This window comes from Hemicordylus capensis, chromosome 1 (assembly GCF_027244095.1).
Source record: "Hemicordylus capensis ecotype Gifberg chromosome 1, rHemCap1.1.pri, whole genome shotgun sequence".
Classification (NCBI taxonomy): Eukaryota; Metazoa; Chordata; class Lepidosauria; order Squamata; family Cordylidae; genus Hemicordylus; species Hemicordylus capensis.
Genome location: NC_069657.1, coordinates 69,568,294 through 69,588,749, shown reverse-complemented (window position 1 = coordinate 69,588,749; position 20,456 = coordinate 69,568,294). Strand labels below are relative to the sequence as shown.

At 45.5% G+C, this 20,456-nt stretch overlaps 1 protein-coding gene across 1 annotated transcript; it reads right to left on the bottom strand.

The window, feature by feature from the left end:
- Positions 1 to 14,639: 14,639 nt before the first annotated feature.
- Positions 14,640 to 18,592, bottom strand: INAFM2 (InaF motif containing 2). The gene has a single exon (XM_053285846.1). It carries the CDS (start codon positions 18,067 to 18,069, stop codon positions 17,713 to 17,715), a length of 357 nt encoding a protein of 118 aa, XP_053141821.1. The 5' UTR covers positions 18,070 to 18,592; the 3' UTR covers positions 14,640 to 17,712.
- Positions 18,593 to 20,456: the final 1,864 nt, after the last annotated feature.

Below are 20,456 nucleotides of genomic sequence, written 5' to 3'. Positions count from 1 at the left end.
TGCATGCACACAATTTTTTTGATGTCCACTTGGTTAAGTTAAAATCCCAATCAGATATGTATGACAACCAGGAAGGTCCCATTCGGAATGCACATGCGCACACACTGCGTTGATACTGCCACCCAGATCAAATTAATTCAGCACACAGATTAAATTTTTTTTAGAAGAAACACTGAGTAGCACTATAAAAGAGTTAAAAACAAAATAGTCAAGTCCCCCAAATCCAATTGAAAGCCCATTAACCTGCACAATAGAAGTAGAATTGGATCCTGATAAGCCTATTATTGACCCTGAGAGAGATAAGAGGCAATATCATTCCATTTTGCTGATGAGGCTGCAGTGACAACCCCTTTCCCACCACCCCCACCCCAAGAAACAAACCTCCTTTCTCAGATGATATGAATTATATAGGGAGTTGTCAACTGGAATGGTAAAAGCTGTTGAGATAAATGTCTCTCAAGAACCAGGTGAAGAGGCTGATCATCTGTTTGAATTTTAAATGAAACTGACAACCCCTTCAGTGGTAAAGCTCATGCAAGAAAATATACAAAAATCAGCAGTCTCCGTAAGGAAATGCTGATCTCCTTAGTTTCAGAGACGAAACTAATGTTAATTTCTAGGGATGTGTACATAAAAACAAATCCATTTGGAATGCCATTTATTTTGTTACTTGCCATTTTATTTGCTTTGGGAGCACTCAAGCCCTGCACAATTCATTTAAGGACCCCTGTGATGGATGGATCCCAATTGGCTTTGGAAGCCTGATTAATTTCTGGGTGCTGCTTTTTTTAAAAAAAGAAGCTTTTAAAAATAGATGTTCTGTCCCCTACTATGTTTTTGCAGCAGAAGCTGCATCCTGATGAGTGCCACTGTTAATGCCCACGCTGCCAATTTTTTCACTGTGGCAGCCATTTTTTACCCACAATGTCCTGGGATGTTACTGCACCCTGGGCATTATGGGTATTCAACATAGCACCCACCAGGAAGCAGCTTACACCCATGGCTGTCCTGGCGGGGTGTGGGGCCTGGGAGCAAATGAGCCAGTGCGGGGCCCCCTTCCAGTTAATTCTAAAGGGGGTTAAAAGAGGGGGGCCTGGGGTGGTCACCCTGCTTTATATGTCCCAAGGACAGCCCTGGCTACACCTTCCAGTTTCTGCTGCCACAGCCACAAACCAAAATAAAAGCAAGCCTGCCTTAATCCTGTTTAAAAGATATATAAAATGAAAGGTTAACAACTGGGGTTCTGAAAAGGAGTCCCATTCATACTGATTTGTTAGGAATGCCAACGAATTTTCCCATTCATTACAACATGAACGCACAAACCAAGTAATGTTAAATATGCTCATTTTCATAATGTAGAACATTGTAATAGTAGAGCTTTTGTGATATACTTAGGGCTTTTTGTTGTGGCTTATATCTTGGGTTCAATTTAGAAAATTGATCTCCCCCACCCCCACCCCCCGCGCTCCTCTCAGAGCTAAACCGCATGTTGACATTGAGTCTGTCATTAGCAAATAGGCTTAACCAGGAAGTGGACCTGCCACCAGGAGGCCCCCCAACTGGTTCAGGATGGTAGCACATGAGGAGAAGAGCTAACGGCAACAATCCCACACCCAGCCACGGCAACATTTTTACATGTTTTAAGGCTGGCATTAACTGGAATGTAAATATGGGGCATACAGGCACCCACTCAAAGGCATCCTCTTACAGCAGTAACTGTTTTCTCTCACAATGTTGGCTGGTAGCCCAGAGGTTCTTCCTCTTCATTCTTTGAAGTTTTCTGCAAAGAGGGGAAAGCAGCAGGGGCTGAGTGGGATGGAGCAAACACTTACCAGACAGAGAATGTCATGTTACTCGATGAGGCTGGGCAGTGCTGTATCACCAGCTCCAACCAAGAATCATAGTCAGTCATGTCTGTCTTGTAAAACAAATCCATGTCAAAGCTGGAGAACACTGCACAGGGGCGTAGCAAGGTTGGAGTGGGCCCAGAGACAAGGTTTTAAAATGCTGCCCCCCCCCCACTGAAGCTCAGCTCATGAAATAAAGAAATCTTAAATGAGGCTGAATAGTGGTAACAAAAAGCACAGGTGTGTGCGTGTGTGTGTGTGTGTGTGTGTGTGTGTGTGTGTGTGTATAAAAACCGATGTGCCACAATAGAACATCATACTAAATTATTTTTTTAAAGGTTTTGTAAATTGTGGACAATACAAGTCATTTAATGGTACTAGAGAAAGACATGCTGTTCTGGTAGCTCCAGGTCTTACCACATCCATTTCGGAGGATGAATACAACTGAAGGAAGCCTGGGCGGGTGCACAGCTGGAGGAGTCAGTCTTGTGACTTGCCGGGGGGGGGGGAGGGCAATGGGCCCCCAGACAACTGTCTCCCCTTGACCTAGAATAGTTATGCCCCTGACACTGCAGCTTTTCCCCACATCAAGTCTCTGGCCCTACAGAACACATTTCTAGGAAAACAAGGGGGTAAGGAGTAACTTCCAGAGAGGTACAAAATGAAGAATCCTGTGGCACCTTAAAGACTAAAAAACAGATGTTAACATAATGACGAGCCCATTTCACAGGCCTGGAAACTTAGGTGCCGGCTGCGGGCACAGGCCAACAGAGGGTTCACAACCAAGCCCTAATGCCCTGCCCAGTGCCCACCTTCATTTGATTAAAAAATATAGAGACTGCCAATGTAAGATATGCCTCCCCCAAACCGTATTATTTTGGTGGAGGGGGCAGTTGCAGCCCAGACTGCTCTAGCTGACTGAATTTTTTAAACCTATAATTCAGTGCACACACACACCCCAACATTGGTGCATGACCCACATTGCATTGATGATTTTTTAAAAAGATGGCCGCCACCAGTGTGGCTGCTGAGGAGTGCTCTGAATTACTGCCATCCTCACCTTGGCCACAAATATACACCTTCGCTAGAGCTTGCGGGGCCCACAGAGGTGCTTTCCTGAGGACCTCCGCAAACCTGGAGCTGGCTCTGCCCCTTCATGATGAAATGGGCTCTAATCCATAAAGGCTTATATTAAAATGAGAAAACTATGAAGCAAGTGAAAGCACAGTATCTGTGAAGGTGCTGCAGTTGTAATGCATTCCATTGAGACACGAAATAAAGTGGATGGACTTAGACATTCTGAACAGATAATTCTGCCCACATTTCTCAAGAAGGTGTCTCAGCTTGGATTAGCTGCTTCTCCATTTTAACCACTCTTTCCCATTGTTGCTGAAACACAATAAATACAGTGGACGGGGTGCATCTTTTTGAGTGAGGTAAGAAATCTAATCTTCTGGTTACAAATACAACAGCATGAGACAGAAGTTGTTCTAGATTTATTAATCCAGAGTTAAATTGTGTGATCTCATGACGTGGCATTTGATTAGGAATGTGGTTTAGTTCGTTATTTTCAAACTATGTTCCAAGGAATCCCAGAGTTCTTCCAAAGTTTATCAGGAATTGCAGACCAGTTTCCCAGGAAAATACCTTCCAGCTGCCACCAAACTTCCCTTGCAATACTGTATACAGTTGCAGGGTGTTGTGTGTGTTTAGAGCACAATCTCAGTCAATGCATGAGGACTGGCTGTGGTAAAATACATACACATGTTCAGAATGTTCTCTTCTCACTTTACATACAACAGGGCTGAGTCCCAGCATTAAGAAAGAATTGTGGAACCAGGTTAAGTGACGCAGTGGAGAAATGCTTGACTAACAAGCAGAAGGTTGCTGGTTTGAATCCCTGCAGGTACTATATCGGGCAGCAGCAATATAGGAAGATGCTGAAAGGCATAATCTCATACTGTGCAGGAGGAGGCAATGGTAAATCCCTCCTGTATTCTACCAAAGAAAACCACAGGGCTCTGTGGGTGCCAGGAGTCGAAATTGACTTGATGTCACACTTTTACCTTTAAACCCCACCTTAAAAGGTAAGTGTGATATCGGCTGTAAACTCAGTACACACCAGGAACTTGTACAAACAGCAAGAACTTGGTCCAGGATATTAAATATGTGCAGTTATATTGGAGAAGGCCTCATTTGGAGTTCTTCGCAGCTGGGTGGTTTGCAATCTGCCCCTCCTGTTCTTAGCGAAACATCAGGTCGTTTGTTGCTTCAGTATAAATGACAGATGCTTGCTGGCTTGAAAACCCCAATCCAGATCCTCCGTCACAAAATGAACAGGGTGGCCTTCGGCCAGTCTAATTCTCTCAGCCTAACTTGCACCTTTCAAAGATGGTGTAAGGAAAAAAGTGGGAGGGCACACCATCTATACTACCCTGAGTTCTTTGGAAGAAAGGCAGGATACAAACGTAGTACAGAAAAATAAAGATTTTCTCGCATCACAGCTAAGCACTGCTGCAATTTAAATGTGGTATTTCATTGCAGGTGTGTGATTGCAACCAAGATATTAAAATTATTGTCCTTGCCAGTTCCTCTCTGGACAAACTGGCTGTAATTAGTTTGCAAGCCTTAAGGAAACTATAAAGCCCTTTAATTAAAGGAGCACGTTGGCATTTAAATGACATAATATGAAGCTTAAATAAAACATGAGAAAAGCTATTTAAAGCGAACTACTCAGCACAAAGATTGTGTGAGGCAGGCATCATTGTACGCCATTTGTCATGTAGCCTTCACAAAAGTAGATGCTTGGCAGCCATTCATATAGGCAGGAACTCCATCCAAAAGGTATTCAGTATTCCAGGTCAGTTCTGTCCTTACCTTTTGTACTCTGGTACACATAACTGAGTAAAAGAATGCATGTGTGCCCTGTCAAATATGAAGGGTGCAGGTGCACATCGAATCAGGTACTTGTTTAAAAAGGCTGGAAGCAGCAGCCAGGAAAGGAGCAGGTTACCATCACTTCTGAGTTTTTACAACCACAGTGGATGGGGCATATGCGTATTATGTATCTGGGGTTGTCTGTTCGTGAGTATAAAATACAGCAGTTGACCCTTATCACTAGCACCATTCTTAATGGGAAGCTAATACTTCCATTCTGCAACCCCAGGAAGCCAGAAAAGCAGGCACTTGGCAGGGTCTGAACAGAATTTGCCACATCAAATTAGAACTGAAGCTATCCCTAAATAATTTGAGGAGTGACTGGACATGTGAGAATGAAAATATCTGCATGAGCATGCCAAAGTGCCTCTGCATAATACAGCCAGCCATATTATCTCCAGTAGCTTTGCACAAAACATACACAGCAGCACCTCTGTAACATTATATGGTGTCTATTCCCTGAATACAGGCAATCTGAATATGCGTTTAACACAGATAGAGCCCTTTCTCACAATAAGTGAGAAAGGCTCCGATCTTCAGGGGAGGAAACCTTAAAATGCTTACCTCCCCCCACCCCCAGCAGACGATCAAGGCTCCTTCCTGGGCAGATCACCCTCTCAGATGATTGCTGGCTACTGCCAGCAGCATGGAGCGTCGAGGCTGGGATGCATCTTCCAATCCCCAGAACTCCTATAATGCACTGCCCGAGAGCCAAGAAGCTACTTGCGTATGGGTGCCATGTGGAGCCGGGCTGCACTGACACACGAGCACTAAACCCGAATTAAGGGTGCCCTCGCACCCCAAACCCAGACTAAGTGGCAGGCTCCCTAAGCGGGCTTGCCACCACACAACCCCTGGGAGCCATGTGGCTTCCGGTGGTTCACATGTGCCAGCAAAACTGATCTGGGCTTCCTTAGCCTGGTTTTGCCTGTGCGTGTGAATAGCCCATAAGGTATTTTGTGCGTAAGTGTCTTTCTCTGACAATGAAAAAGGATCCTGTCGAAATCAAGCCTGCAAAAACATGTGTGCCTGCACACACACACACACACACACACACACACACACACACAAACACACAGCATGCAACTGAGACTTTAGAGAATTCAGTCAGCCTATGAATATAACTCTGCTTCTCTTCTTTGTAATTCTATTTTTTATAAACAGCAGCTCTAGATAACTCTTTGGTTATGGCTCACTTTAAGAAAATGAAGCAAATTCAGAGAAGGAAATACAACATAAGACTCAGGTCATACATTGGCCTGGTTCACACCTTTGTTCAAATCTAGGTTTAAAGTCAGTAACTGACATTAGCATGATTGTGTGAACCCACACCAAGACTGCCAAAGTTGGTGTGTGTCCCAAGATCAATCTGAGATTTCCACCTTAGTGTGGGTTCACAATCGCTAATGTTAGTTACCGATTTTAAATCTAGATTCAAATGATTGTGTAAAGCAGGCTATAGGATCCTATGGGGGTTTGGGGAAAAGGTTAAACACTTGTTTAAAAACACACGCTTGCCCATTCTTTTGTGGTAGGTAGCATCCATCATGCCACAGAAACCTAGGAGCTACCCATGGGGAACAATGGGTATTTCGAGTTTCCCCATTATTCCCTATGACCAGAACATGCTTCACTTAAAGTGCAAACACAAGTTTTGCACTGCAATTTGCAATGCATTTTGCAACCCTGCCTTGAAAAACACTGCAGAAGCACACAGTAAAAAGGAATCTGTCCCTCCCAACACAGAACACACATTTCAAACACAGTCCAAAAATGGCCAAATCAGAATCACTGACCCAGAGTCCATTGTCAGCCACACTGCCTACGGTGCAGTAACATTATTGGCGCAAGTTGCTCTCTCACTTTGTAACATTGCAACTGCTGCCACAGCAACACCCTTAGAAATAAGCATAGCCATAAACTAAACTAGAGCAACAGTCATTTTGACTGAGTTAATCTTGCAATGCAGATTGCAGAACAGACCAGAGCAGTGAGTGAAACACAAGTTAGTCTCAAGGCCAGACATGGAGCTCATCACAGCAATCACTGAGAAATATAACAGAGAGAGAAAGAGAGAGCTGCCACTGTCCATTTCTCACCCCAACACTATCTCACAAACAAACAAACCACAACTCAAGGAAGGCAGACATCCAAGTTCTGCGTTTGTCAATCTGAGATCCAGCAAAACCAGATAGTTATAGCAGCAATAGCATGGCATATTATACTCAGTACTGAGAAAACCACAAAATCAAACCTTCCTTGATTCTGTCCTCCTCTCCTCCTGATGTATCCTTTTCAAGAGAGGCACACTATAAGGGCTCTCTCTGCTTCCCAGTTCCTTTGGCTACATTTTGAGATTCCCTCCTGTTGTGATCCCCCTCCCTTCTCTCTCTCCCCCAGCCAATAGGGGCACAGTTGCCCATGACAACACTTGATTTGTATGATAACAAGCCAATCAAGAACCAAGATCGCAAGCCTACTGGAAGCCAGTGCCAGAAAAACAATCAGCAAGGGGAAAACAGGCCTCGAAAATGGCACTCAGAATGTCAAAATATTTCAGTTGAAACAGGGTTGTTTTGTCCTGAACTCGAAACAGGCCCTTTATTCAAAGGGTGTTTTGTTTCAAGTTCAAAACAGCCCATTTTGAATTTAAATGTTTTGACATCGAAATGTTTTGCACATCCCTAGCAAGTGTAATGCTTTTACAAATGACAGTAATGCTGAATCAGTGTGACCAACACCCATGGGTCATGAGGAGACTGTGTGGAGCTCAGTTTTGATCACTGCTAGTCCAAATCTAGTCTAAATCAACCAGCATGGCTACATTTTATTTTTATTTTTTACCATTAAGGAACAAAGGACAGGTTATTTGTAGTAAGCACTGAGCTACAGCACGCATCCAGGCTGCACTGAACACAGCTACATCATTTCCATCAGCAAAGTAAACTGCCAGGCTTTAGCCTGCTGCGATAGGGTACTATCACAGCAGGCTAAAGCACTCTAAGCATAGTGATCAGAAACACTGCAAACAGAATATGAGTCACAGAGAGGAGGGCTGGTCTTGTGGTAGCAAGCACAACTTGTCCCCTTAGCTATGCAGGGTCTGCCCTGGTTGCATATGAATAGGACACTTGATGTGTGAGCACTGTAAGATAGTCCCCTTAGGGGATGGAGCTGCTCTGGGAAGATCATCTAGGTTCCAAGTTGCATCTCCAAGATAGGGCTGAGAGAGATTCCTGCCTGCAGCCTAGGAGAAGCCACTGCCAGTCTGTGTGGACAATACTGAGCAAGATGGACCTATGGTCTGACTCAGTATATGGCAGCTTCCTATGTTCCTAATCTTGTACAGTGGAGGGCAAGAAGTTCTGGTTCTTAGGTGTCTTTCTCCGCACATTGTGGCCCTGGAAAGCTGGTCTTGTGGTAGTGAGTATGAATTGTCCCCTTTAGTAAGCAGGGTGCACCTTGCCTTGCATTTGGATGAGCGACTACAGGTGAGCACTATCTACTGTAAGACATTCCCTTTAGGGGATGGGGCTGTAGCTCAGTGCTAGAGCACCTGCTTCCATGCAGAAGGGCTCTCCCAGTTGTATTCCTGGTGTCTCTGGGTAGGGCTGGGAGAGACTCCTGCCAGAAACCTTGGAGAGCTGCTTCCAGTCAGAGTAAAGAATACTGAGCTAGATGGACCAATAGTCTGACTCAGTACAAGGCAGCTTTCTGTGTTCCTATTTGAGCTTATTTTGCACCAGCCAGGCTTTCAGTCTTCATGTTGACCTTGATTCTCCCTAGTGAGACTTAGCTTGTTTTTTCCTTACCGGACAGAAGCTTGCTGGAGCCAACCCAAATGTTATAGTTGCCATGTGGAAGCTATTGAGAAGACACTTCCATGTAGCATTGACATGATAAGGGGTCCATAAGGCTTGTACGCTGCATCCCATGTAAACTGACCCTATTGCACAGAATTTCCACGCCAACGCTGCACACTCCTGGCAGCTACAGGCACAGGGAATTTCCACATGGTTGGGGCCATCTGCATCATAAGCATGTTTCAGACTCTAAGGCCAACATGCAGGGTGGAGTGCTGCTAGGGAGACGTTATTTCCAGTAGTCTGCATATGGAGGATGTCAAATTGAAGCCACCCCCCCAATTAAAAAGAAAACGAAGCTGCCATATACCAGGTCAGACCATTGGTCCATCTAGCTCAGTATTGTTTACTCTGACTGGAAGCAGCTCTCCAGAGTTAGCCAGGGTGGACCCTGCTTAGCAAGGGGACAATTCATGCTTGCTACCACAAGACCAGCTCTGCACATAACTCCAACCTGCACATAAGGTCTTTCCTTGATCAGGATTTCCCCACAATTAATTGTGGAGTTGTTAATTCTCATTAACTGTACACATTCGGCACATCATCCTTCAAGACTGCACTTCTGCTGCAGGAATCTCACCTTTTCCTAGCCCCTTGACACGTGAAACCTGGTTGTGCATGTTGTAAGTGGGAGATTGTTCCTGGCAAACAACTCAACTCTCCTGCCTGTAGACCAAGTGTATCTTAATATGTTATTTCACTAGAAATATGAACTCCCCCAGCTATAAATCCTGGTGCAGTTGTTTTCATCCAACAATACCGGTCTTGTAAACCACTCAGAGACTTGTGCTTTGGGCGGTATAAAAATGTGTTCAATAAATACATACATAAATATCTTGCTATATATGGTGAATACTGGCAAGGTCATTGCACAGGAATACCTTTCCATCTTGTGAAGTACAAAGGAAACTGCCTTGTGTTGAGTCGGACTTTTAGTCCATCTTGCTCAGGATTTTCCACATTGACTGGTGGTGGCTCTCCAGTGTTGCCAGAAATGTTCTTCTCCTGTTCTCCAGCCTTACCTGAAGATGCCAGGTATTGAATCCAAGACCCCCTCCATGTAAAACACATCTCCCACTCAATTACAACTCCTTTGCCTTTTCATGAGTTATTAAAGGACCAGTCTGAATGATACTAGGCTTATCCACATGATCAGGACTTGGGTAGGAGATGCATCCCTACCCAAGTTTGGGTGCTGCACATGCTTCCATTTGCTTATTGTGTGCAAGTTAAAAACAAGGGGGGAGGAGAGGAGCTTGATCATTTGCTAAGCCCCAGCGGGTAGGACAAGCGCACCCTACCCAGATTTGGAATGAGGTTGGAAATAAAACCACCTTAACCGGCTGGGGCTTGGTAAACAATCAGACTCCCCACCTCCTACCTTGTTTTACACTCACAGACAATCACAAAATGGAAACATGTGCAACTCCCAGACTTGGCTAGGATGTGTCTCCTACCCAAACTCTGATCCTGCAAATGGGCCTACTGTCTGCCCCGATGCATGAGGAAGAGTGTGCATGCACATCTCCCCCATACCCACTGCACAGACCATCCAATCTTCTCCTAGGAGTGTGGTTGAAATACTACATTAAAGGAAGACTTTGACTGAATGATTATGGACGGTTTGGATGATCTGTTGCCTCCCCGCCCCCCGACGTGGCTATGTGTGTCGGGTTAGGGGGAGACATATGCACACGTCCCTCCTCACATGATTAGGTGACCAGTCAGATGCATCATCTATACTGACCCAAATGTTCCTGAGGCTGTTCTCTCCCTCAAAACAAAAAAACAACAAACTGACAAGCAGCACAGCAAAATTATGTGTGTACTTAGGTATTAGTGTATTGATAATGAAATTTTTATTTCAGAAAAGGGAGTACAACTACCTCCCCAATGCAGTTCCTTCATGTAGTACACAGATGGGATTTGGCACCAGTGTCATTAAAAAGGGACTTGCATGAGCATTGCACAAAGGGAGAGGGGTGAACAACGTTGGTCCTCCAGCAGCTGTTGGACTACAGTTTCCATGATCCCCAGCCACAGTGGCCAATAGTCAAGTATAATGGGAGTTGTAGTCCAGCAGCAGCTGGAGGGCTGAAGTTGTGCAGCCCTGCACAAGGGCTAAAATACAGTTGGATCACTCTCAGATCATGTGATACGGCCCGCCAGTGATGAGTCACATGCTCCATCCATCCTCTCACCCAAAAGAGGCAGACACAGATTTATGAGCCATTAAAATATCCATGCAGCTATTATAGTTAATACATTCAGCTCATCAGCTACTAAGTTAGAAAATCCTAGATGTGTTAAAACAAATTAAGAAGCAGACAGACTATTTCAGCTACATTAATTGTTTTAATATGCCCCAGGCTTATTAAAACAGCTTGGTTCGCAACAACGACCAACACTCCAAATTCTAAAAAAAACCCATGCCAGTGTGTATTACGGTCCTGATTTCTGCATGACTAGACTCTTTGAGAAAGAGCTGCTATGACCCATGGAAAAGGAGGTCCAGACAGGAGATAGGCATTCTTACAAGAGTCAACAAAGGCTTTAATCACTTTCATCACTCAAAACAGCTACAAAATTCACAGCTAATCTTGGATATCTCCCATGGCACATTTCAAGCCTAACAGATGTTCTGTAGCTATATTTCTTGTAGAAAGCAACCAAGCTCATGAAACAGGAATTCCCAGAGTGTCGTAGTAAATATATGTTAATATATTATTATTAATATACCTACTCTAGAATTGTAGTCATTATAGTCACATGGCTATAATTCTGTGGGTTTTGTGCACTCACTGTTTGTGATCTTTGCCCTTCAGGCATGTATAGAGTGTCACTCTCCTTTGGGGCCATGCTGGTCCACTGGCCATGAGGCTGTCATAGGCTATGTGAGATTCATAGCTGGCTTCCCATGGTGTAGTCCTTGTTCCTTTTTTCTATCAAAATTGCTTTGAGAATTTTGTTGTTGTTGGAAAAAGTAATATATACATGCTTTTTTTAAATTCATGTTCCAGGATGGTACCTTCCCTCCCCTTCAAGATGTTTAGTACTACCAGTACTATGAATATTTATATACCATTTCTTAATGAAAGTTCTCAAAAATAATAATAAAATAATAATAATAATAAAGAAGGAGAAGGAGAAGAAGGTTCCCTGTCGCAAAAGGGCTCACAGTCTTTTTATTTTTAAAAAGGTAGACACCAGAAACAGCCACTACAGGGATGCTGTGCTGGGTTGGATAAGGATAATTGCTCTCCCCCTACTAAATGTGTTGCTTTACAGTTTTGGGGATGGGGGTCTTAACTCAGTGGTAGAGGATCTGCTTTGCATGTGGATTCAATCTCTGACATCTCTAGATAAGGCTGGGGAAGACTCCTGCCTGAAACGGCTCTGCCAGTCTGAGGAGACAGTACTGAGCTAGCCGGACCTATGCTTAGACAAGGCAGCTTCCCGAGTCCCTAAAAAGGTGCCTCTTTTTGCTCAGATAGCAGGGGATAACATTTCTGTGCTCCGGATTTTGAGTACAAAATTGTAGCAGGACCTCAGCAAGTTGAACTGGGATACAACCAAAAGATACTGTTAAAGCTATTCAAGAGTCTAACAGAGATGCATAGAGGCCACTTTACCTGCCAGAATTAGGTGGTTCAGAAATAAACAAACTGAAGGAATTGGCACATGAACTCAGGGAGGCCAGTGTTGCCCAGCAAAAGAAACACGGCTAAGAAAAAAACCTTGAAAAGAGAAATGGCCATCACACTGATCTCCAGCTTCACTAGCAATTGCTCCCACCTCCCTAGCCTGGGTTTTCTCACATTGCCGCTGTAATAGAATAATCCACACCAACTCTAATTGTCTGACAAATAAATATATCAGCTATACCAGCCATATTTCCAGCATCAAGTGGTGGGGAATTATGGGAATATAAACATTGTCTACATGAAAGCAGCTGCATCATATGTATGGAATGTATTGGCCTCTGTAATACATATCAGAAACCAAAGCAATGTCTGCTCCAGTTGAAAGAGCACATTTGCTGAACTGATGACCATAGATCAAGGAGGCTCGCAGGTCAAACTCCTTTTGTATGACAGGCAGCCTTCCTGGGAAGTGCCTCTGAACATATATGAAAAGCTCCAAATACAAAGGCTGACATCCAGACTGACCAAGTACTTGCACAAACCTGTTGTGCCAGTGCAAGGATCCAGACTAGTGTTGTGCTAGTGTCAATACCCTTGTGCTTGCACAATGAGGTGTGCAGTTTGCCTGCTGGCAAACTTCATCTGTTTACAGCGCAGGGATGGTTTCTGCAAGTGTGCAGCTTTTGGATTTTTGTGCAGCTGTGCTGTTTTCTCGTTGTTGTACAACTTTGTTCATTGAACAAGTGCTTTGGAGGTCAACCACTGATTCTAGGGGAGCTCAGCTATAGAGTCAGTAGAAAGAGTACATGAAATACATTAAATGTTATTTAATTAAGTCCTCTTCCGTCTGCTTTATCCAGTAATCATTAGAAAGCCCTTGACTGTTTGTAAAAAGAAAATATACCAAGTACTCAAAAGCCCCTGCTCACCCACCCCCGTCTGTCAGCCCAATATTCACAAGCCAAGTGGAGTCCTCAATCACATCAGATCACTATCTAGCCTTTTTTTGACATTTATGAGAGAAAAGGCAGCATATAACTCTTGGGGAGTCCGATTTCCCGTAAACCCAGCTTCCTGCTCAGATTCCAGGGAAATGCCAGAACTCTCCCAGCGTCAGAGGACATCAACTTCTATCCCCTCCCACTCATCCCCCTTTGAGAGTGAGTGGAGATGAAAACCAGATCAAAATTATCACACAGGCAGCATTTCCCAAGAAGTTTGCTTCTGCCAGCTCCGAGAGCCAAACCATAAAACACAAACAGTAACCACAGTAAAGTCTCCTTCACACATCACATTCCGTTTAAGAAATCATATGCACATAAGTGACCATGTGTGATGATCACATGCATGAATTTCTCGCTCTATGCACACATGCTGCGAAGCAGCACTTGGCCACTGTGCCAACCAGGATCACATAAGATAAAACTACCTATACACAAGTGCCTTCCATAAAAGAGTTTTCACAGAATGTGAAGTAGTTGCGTCTTCAGCATTTCTCTGTCTAGGTACATTCCCACAAGAGATCAAAGCCCTGCAATGCAAGTGAAAAATGAACACTGAACATTGGGATCCTAATCCACAGGTTAGTCATACTCAAGTCCCACACAACCAGTTTGACTCATTAGCACCTTAATTCTGTATGCATGCAGCCAAAATAAGCATGTACAGTACATGCATTTCCGCTCTTGAAGTGTGAGTGCTCACACACAGTGGTGCAATTTTCACTGATCTCCCCTTCCTCTGCTTGGGAACTTTTGTTGAAGAGTGGTACATAAATATTTGTTGTATTTGTGTTCTAGAAGTGCTCTACGCAATGCACAAATATGTCCCTGAGGGCTGCACAACCCTCAGGGATGTATTTGCACTCCACACAGAGCACTTCCAGGGGGAGAGAGGGATCTGCAAAAAGTGCCTCCCCTCACATGTATGCCCATGTTTCACAAGCATGAATGGATTTGCTACATGTGCACTTCTTTTGGCTGCATGTGCGTAGCACCAGTTAGAATGCCAGCTATTGATATCAATGGGACAAACACAATTAATTTTCATGGGATGGGAGCCTCTGCACTCAACACAGATTTTTCTGCTATTTGGACCACGGGCTACTGCCTTTTGGTACTGCATGCAGACTTCTCCACAACAACAGAAAGATTTCAATTAGCCCACCCTCATGGTCTGCATGGTAATATGCAATCAAAACAACTCAGGTTTCTGTATCAAGATTCAGACTAGGAGTCAGTACGTTCATCAAGTTCACAAGCTTTGCTGGCATTCTATGCCAACAAATAGGCAAAGATAATTCCTATCTGAGTCAATAACTTCAATAAACAAATCTAAAAGCACACACATTTTAGGCAGAAATCTCTCAATGTATTTTTTTTTCACCTTAAAAATATTTTTTTAAAAAATATACAGAACTTTTAGATACAGACATAGCTTACATGGCTGAATTAGATATAGACAACATTAGAGCATGTTTATAACTTTGAATTTAAAACTATTCCAGTCTGACATTCAGTGACATCCATAAGGAGGGCTCGGGGCTTGACAGCCCAACATTAAAGCAATTCTGCCAACATTTTATTTCATCCTTCCAATAATTTGACCATTCAGATTAGCATATATTTGTCCTTGCATGTTCAAAATGTCTGACTAGCAGTTTCAACTGCACAAGGTATCAAAAAATATATGGGGAATTCCTCTAAGGGCACATATTTAAAGGGGGAAGGGGTCTTGTGTTTTCCTACAAAGATTTGAGGCCTGCCCGTATATCACACCCATCATACCCTTCAGTTGCAAAATGTCTGCTGCTTTTTTGAATTTGCTACTTCAGCCACTGGGAAGAGCTAAGCAGAAGGGAGTCTAGCTTGCAAGCTAGATTCTAGTTCAAAGCAGGCAAGAAACTTCATAAAGAGGCGACTGAGCATCTGTTCGGACCCAAGATGCTGCTTCAGTGCTTTAACAGGGCAGCCCGCTGCTGGCACTGCTCATGCCTGTTAAGTTGCCAAACTCCCATCTACTGCTGCACAGCTGGCTGAGGGCTACATCAAAGGTTGCAATTTCTGATGGAGAAATCAGTCTTCTTTCTGCTACAAGTTCACAGATGAGGTCGCCGAGATACACAAGCCAAGTTCAGACATTATACTGTACCCACATTCTGATGTCTGCACACACATGTTCTTGTGTGAATGTCTGTATAATACCTATGTTCCTTTTAAAAGTGAACCTGGGTACAGGTTGATCAAATGCAGGATACAGATAGGAAGTGTACTGCTGTACCTGCATTCAAGATACTGTATTTACCCAAATAGAAGAGGACTCTGGATTTAAGGACCCCCACCCCCAATTTTTTAACATCAAAAACCTGGGAAAAAACCTAGTCAGATTCAAGTAAATACAGTAGCGTGAATAACTACCTGTGTACAGATCTGTACCTGTGTACACAGATGGCATGAGTGTTGAACACAACATGTGAATAGGGCTGGCTGCCCAATCCAGAGTATTTGCAGCAGACAAGACATACGTATTACACAGTACAGTCCACATGCTCCAAAGGGGTAGTCATACTCTAGCAAAAACAATAATGTCTTGTGGCATCTTCAAGACTAGCAAACAAATTGTGGCATAAAAGCTTCCATGATTTCTCACTTTGTCAGATGAGTCAGTTGCATCTGATGAAGCTCTGGCCCGTGCATGTTTTTGTCACTGTATGTTCGCTGGTCTTTAAGGAGCAATAAGATTCATTGTGTGCACCTTCCCCCCACCCCCACACTATGGCTGATCTCCCTGTAAAAAATTGTAATGTATGAAACAACCCTTTCTAAAAACTCACCACTTCATTTTGATGGAAAAGATCAGACTCTACTTAAACCAATCTGGACAACTAAAGACTGTGAGTACACAGGGAAAAGATGGCTTAAAATAAGCCTGAATATCAACTATGCCTAAGCAAGAGGTTTCAGCCTTTCCAACTATGTTCTGCTCTCATTAGATTCTTCAGCAAAATCATGAATGTTGGCAATTAATACACCAACATATTTTAAATTTCTAATAGACCAGCTAAAAATAAAAATAAAAAGCCTAGGTTTGTGACACAGATTTAAGAGACTATATTCAGTCAGCTCTTGGGGAAACTATAACCACCAGTATTTCAGGATAAGTTGTAACATAGGTGAATATATATGACGGTGGTTGCACTAGCTGTTTTACCACTGATCTAATGCTGGAACTACTTCTAGAAGTGCTCCCATCACTTTCTGTAATGGCAGTACTGGATTAATCCAATCCCCCTATTTCTGGAAGCTCCAGAAACAGTTTCAAGCATGAAGGAGGCAGGATGATTCTGGGATTTCCAGACAAAACGTGACCCAAGGGTAGCTACTTCCAATATTCTCTGTTGGGAAATATGAGATAGTCATTTGCAGTGGGAAAAGGGAAAACTAATACAGATTGCAAATAAAGACTATTCAATCAGGAAATCAATGGGGTTAACCCCAAAGGTTTAGGCTTGGAGTAATTAAAACATACAGCTGAAACCAAAGGAGAATAGTGAAATGAGAGTAGAATCTTGTGTAGGTAGCCTGGGAAAAGGACAGGCACACAGCTCAACTCTCTAATCAAGCATTGTCATAAGGCTGGGGTAATCAGAGAACAGTACATAAGAGAACAGGAAAACCTCAGGAATAGATCAACAGCAGATGAAATTTAGCGGCTCTTTCCTGATTAAAATATGGAAATCAACGTTTAACAAAATGTGTGCTAAGCAAGCAATAATAAAGCTTCGGGTCCAATCAGCACAGCTACCTGGCTATTTAGGAAGCGGCATCCCTTTTTTGATCCAGGTTAGCTGCAACTTTCAAAGCAAGCTTTCCCCAGTAGCCCTTTAAATACCATTCAGCATCTGCTCTGTGCACCTCTGTGTGTGTACAGAATATAGATTATATAGCTCATCTCTATGCATTAACTAAGTGTATCTGTATACAAAGAGTTTTTATACAGGGTACAAAGGAATGCATCGGGGTACATTGCAGCTAGGCTGACATACCTGAGCTCCATTCCACGTGGCTCCCCCCCACCATTTACTTGATTAATAAAGCGCATTGGTAAAAACTAAAGCCAGTACAGTTTCTCCCTGCCCGAGTCCCGTGGAGGGGGAAGCCAGTGGGCGGCAAGTCCAGAGGAAAAGCGTCTCTCGTTTTCTCCCTGCTGCGTTTCAGAGTCCGCAGCCAAGAGCGGGGGCCTGCGACCGGAGCAACGCGACGGCAGGGGAGCGGAGCGAGGCATCCAGGGTCTCTGCTTTCTCCCGCCGCCGCGGGGCTGGGGCTCGGGTGGTGGCCTCCCCTTGTACTCCGCGGCCAGTGGCTCCGACGCAGCGGGGTTGGGGCTGACTGTGCCTCCGGCCTCCTGGGCCGGGTGGAGTCCCTACGGCGCCGGCGAGAGCTTGCCCGAGGAGGCTGTGGGGCTGGCTCCCTTTTCCAGCGTCGTCGCGCTGCTTCCGGGGCTGAGAGAGGCGGCTGTGGGGCAGGGGCCGGGGCTCGATCCGGGGGGCTGCGGCTGGGTGTGCGGCTGCCCGCCGCCGCCCCGCACCGGTTGCCAGATCAGGCTGTAGTAGACGGCCAGGACGATGGCGGCCAGCGAGACGGAGAGGACGTAGGCCAGCACGGTGGCCAGGCGCACCCACTTCTTGTTGGTCTTGGCCGCCATGCGCGCCTTCTTGTCCCCGGTGTAGGTGGCCGGCTTGCCCCGCTCCCCGGCCGCCCCCGCCTCCTTCTCCTTCATGGGGGCGCGGCCCTTGGCCCGCTGCTCCACCACCCTATCCGTCTTGCTGAGGCTCCCGCTGGGGATGGGCCCCCGAGGGACGCGCCGCCGATCACATCACCACATGCCCCTAGGCTTCAAAAGAAGGCGGCGGAATTGATGCGGCAGCAAGCAGGCAGGCGGGCCTCGGAGGAAGGTGATGGATCGCCCCGGCAACCCGGCAGAAAGCCACAGCAGCAGCAAAACCCAGAGGCAGGCAGGCAGCTGCGGGGGCTGGGAAAGCCAATCGGAGCCTGGCCTGGAGCAAGGCAGATCCCCGCGCCCTCTCCTTTCCTGCGCAGATCTCGCCTCGCTCTCGGTGCGCCTGGCTCTCTTCCTCGCAGCAGCATCAAGCAGCAGCTGCAGCAGCAAAATGCTCGGCACTGGGTGGAGGGGAGGGACAGGCGGGTATTAAAGGGGCAACGCAGGAGGAGGTGGTCCAGCTGTGCCTTAAAAAGGCGATGGAGACCAGGAGGGACGCCGGCACCGGATTCCCTCTATTGGCGGAGCGCCAAGCATCTCCACCTTCCGCCGGGGCGGGGGCGTCAAAGCACCCTCTCCTCCTCCTCGCGCCACAGGCGCCGCCGGGGGGCTGTCCATGTGTGCCCAAGCGAGGAATCGGATTGCCGCCCCTGCTCCGCGGCTTGAGAGGTAGACTGCAGATCACCAGGGATGCTGGCAGGGTGAAGTGCGGGCCTCCAGTTGTGGAGGGAAGGGACTGAGGTGGAGGAGCAAATGGCAGAGACTCCCGAGTCGCTCGCAGTCCTGAAATATCCCACAGGGCTTCAGACATGACTCCCCCTGCTCGTGTCTTAAAGCTGTTGGATAATACGGAGGGGGGAATAACTGGACACGGCGCGGGGGTGACAAACAGGAGCCCCGGAGCGGCAGGTGTCAGACGCGGCACAAAGGCTTGCACGGAAGCAGGGAAAGGCACAGGCTGGGGTGCGCGCCACACGCCGTTTCCAGTTCCCGCTGCTGCCGCTGCCTTAAGGTCCAGAATGGGTCTCACGGATTTCATCAGGGGTGGGCTCCAGAAATCATTTGGGGCTCACTGTGAGTGGCATTTGCGAGTCCCACTTCACACCTTACAAAAATTAAAAGTCAAGAGAGTCGCTTCTGCTTTCTTTCTTTCTTTGCTTGTTTGTATCTGGCCGCTTGGGTGTTGTTGCAAAGATGCCTGTGCATCTATTTTAAAAAGCCTCCATTCGTGCCCTTAAAATGGCTTTAAGACAGTAGGCTAAAATGCAGAACAACAGACATCATCATAACTTAATGAAGGCTGAACAAACTTTAATCAGCCTGACTAAGAGTTGTTTAAAGGAGTGGGTTTTGATAAAATCTTCATTTAAAAAATGAGACACTGGGGAGCCTCATTTCCAAGGGTGACTATGAGTTTGAAACTGAGGTGGCTTTCGATTCGTTAACCTGAAGTAAAGCAGGATTAAATGCACCCAACTAGGCTTGCTAAAAGCTCAGTGAGTCAGCCACACTGGGTATGCTCCACAATTGCCCGATGCCCATTATTATTCTACTGATTTCTCTTTACTGTGGAGATAACTTTGTTCCCAAGATTTGGAGTGAAAAACAGGACACCTTGGATGGGTATTCTGTAGTTCACTCCTCCATGAGGGATGCTTTTCAGCGATGGTAGCCATGAAAGTCTCTAGTTTCTGAAAATGTGGACCCAGCAAACCACTCTAATGGTCCATATAATTTTGCTGGAGTAAACGGAAGAGCCGTTTCCTTTAGTGGTGTTCACTTTCTTCATCAGTATCCTGACAAGGCTGTTCTGTGATAAGCTGATTTGCAATTCTCTTTCTAAAGGGCATAGAGCGCTGGCTGGCCAAAGCAGAGACCGTTGCCACTGATGCTATTTTCTTTGTTGCAATGTTAGCATATGTAAGTGTCCCCCTGACTGGCTACTGGAGGAGGAACCCCATGTTAAACGGAATCAGTCTTCCGGTTCCCAGGAGCCCAGCAAATCTGTCTTAAGTGGGCAATGCTACTGAAGGCGGAGGAGGAATATCACAGCCTCAGTCAGGCACAGTTAGTCTGGAAGAGCCAATCTGGAGGGACCTGCCTGCCTCCCCTCACCAGTGGGGTATGGAATTATTGACAAATGGCACTGTTCAATGTTCATTCAAAGGCTGTTGCTTAGCTGCTGGGAAACCTGGAGTACTCCAGTGGATAAAACCCAGTGAAAATGATATCCAGTGTAGTTGGATTGTGGAGGGGAGGTCTGTATGAAGATGGCTTCCTTCCTGCTTGTTGCAGCAGGGTACAGAAGCATTTGCTTTAGAAGCAATAAAGCAGGAATGTGAACCTATGGCCCCACTCTCTCACTATTTGAAACCCCCCTATGAGGG

Bases quoted from the DNA above. Each gene is read 5' to 3' on its own strand.
- INAFM2 (XM_053285846.1), bottom strand. From the start codon at position 18,069: ATGAAGGAGAAGGAGGCGGGGGCGGCCGGGGAGCGGGGCAAGCCGGCC.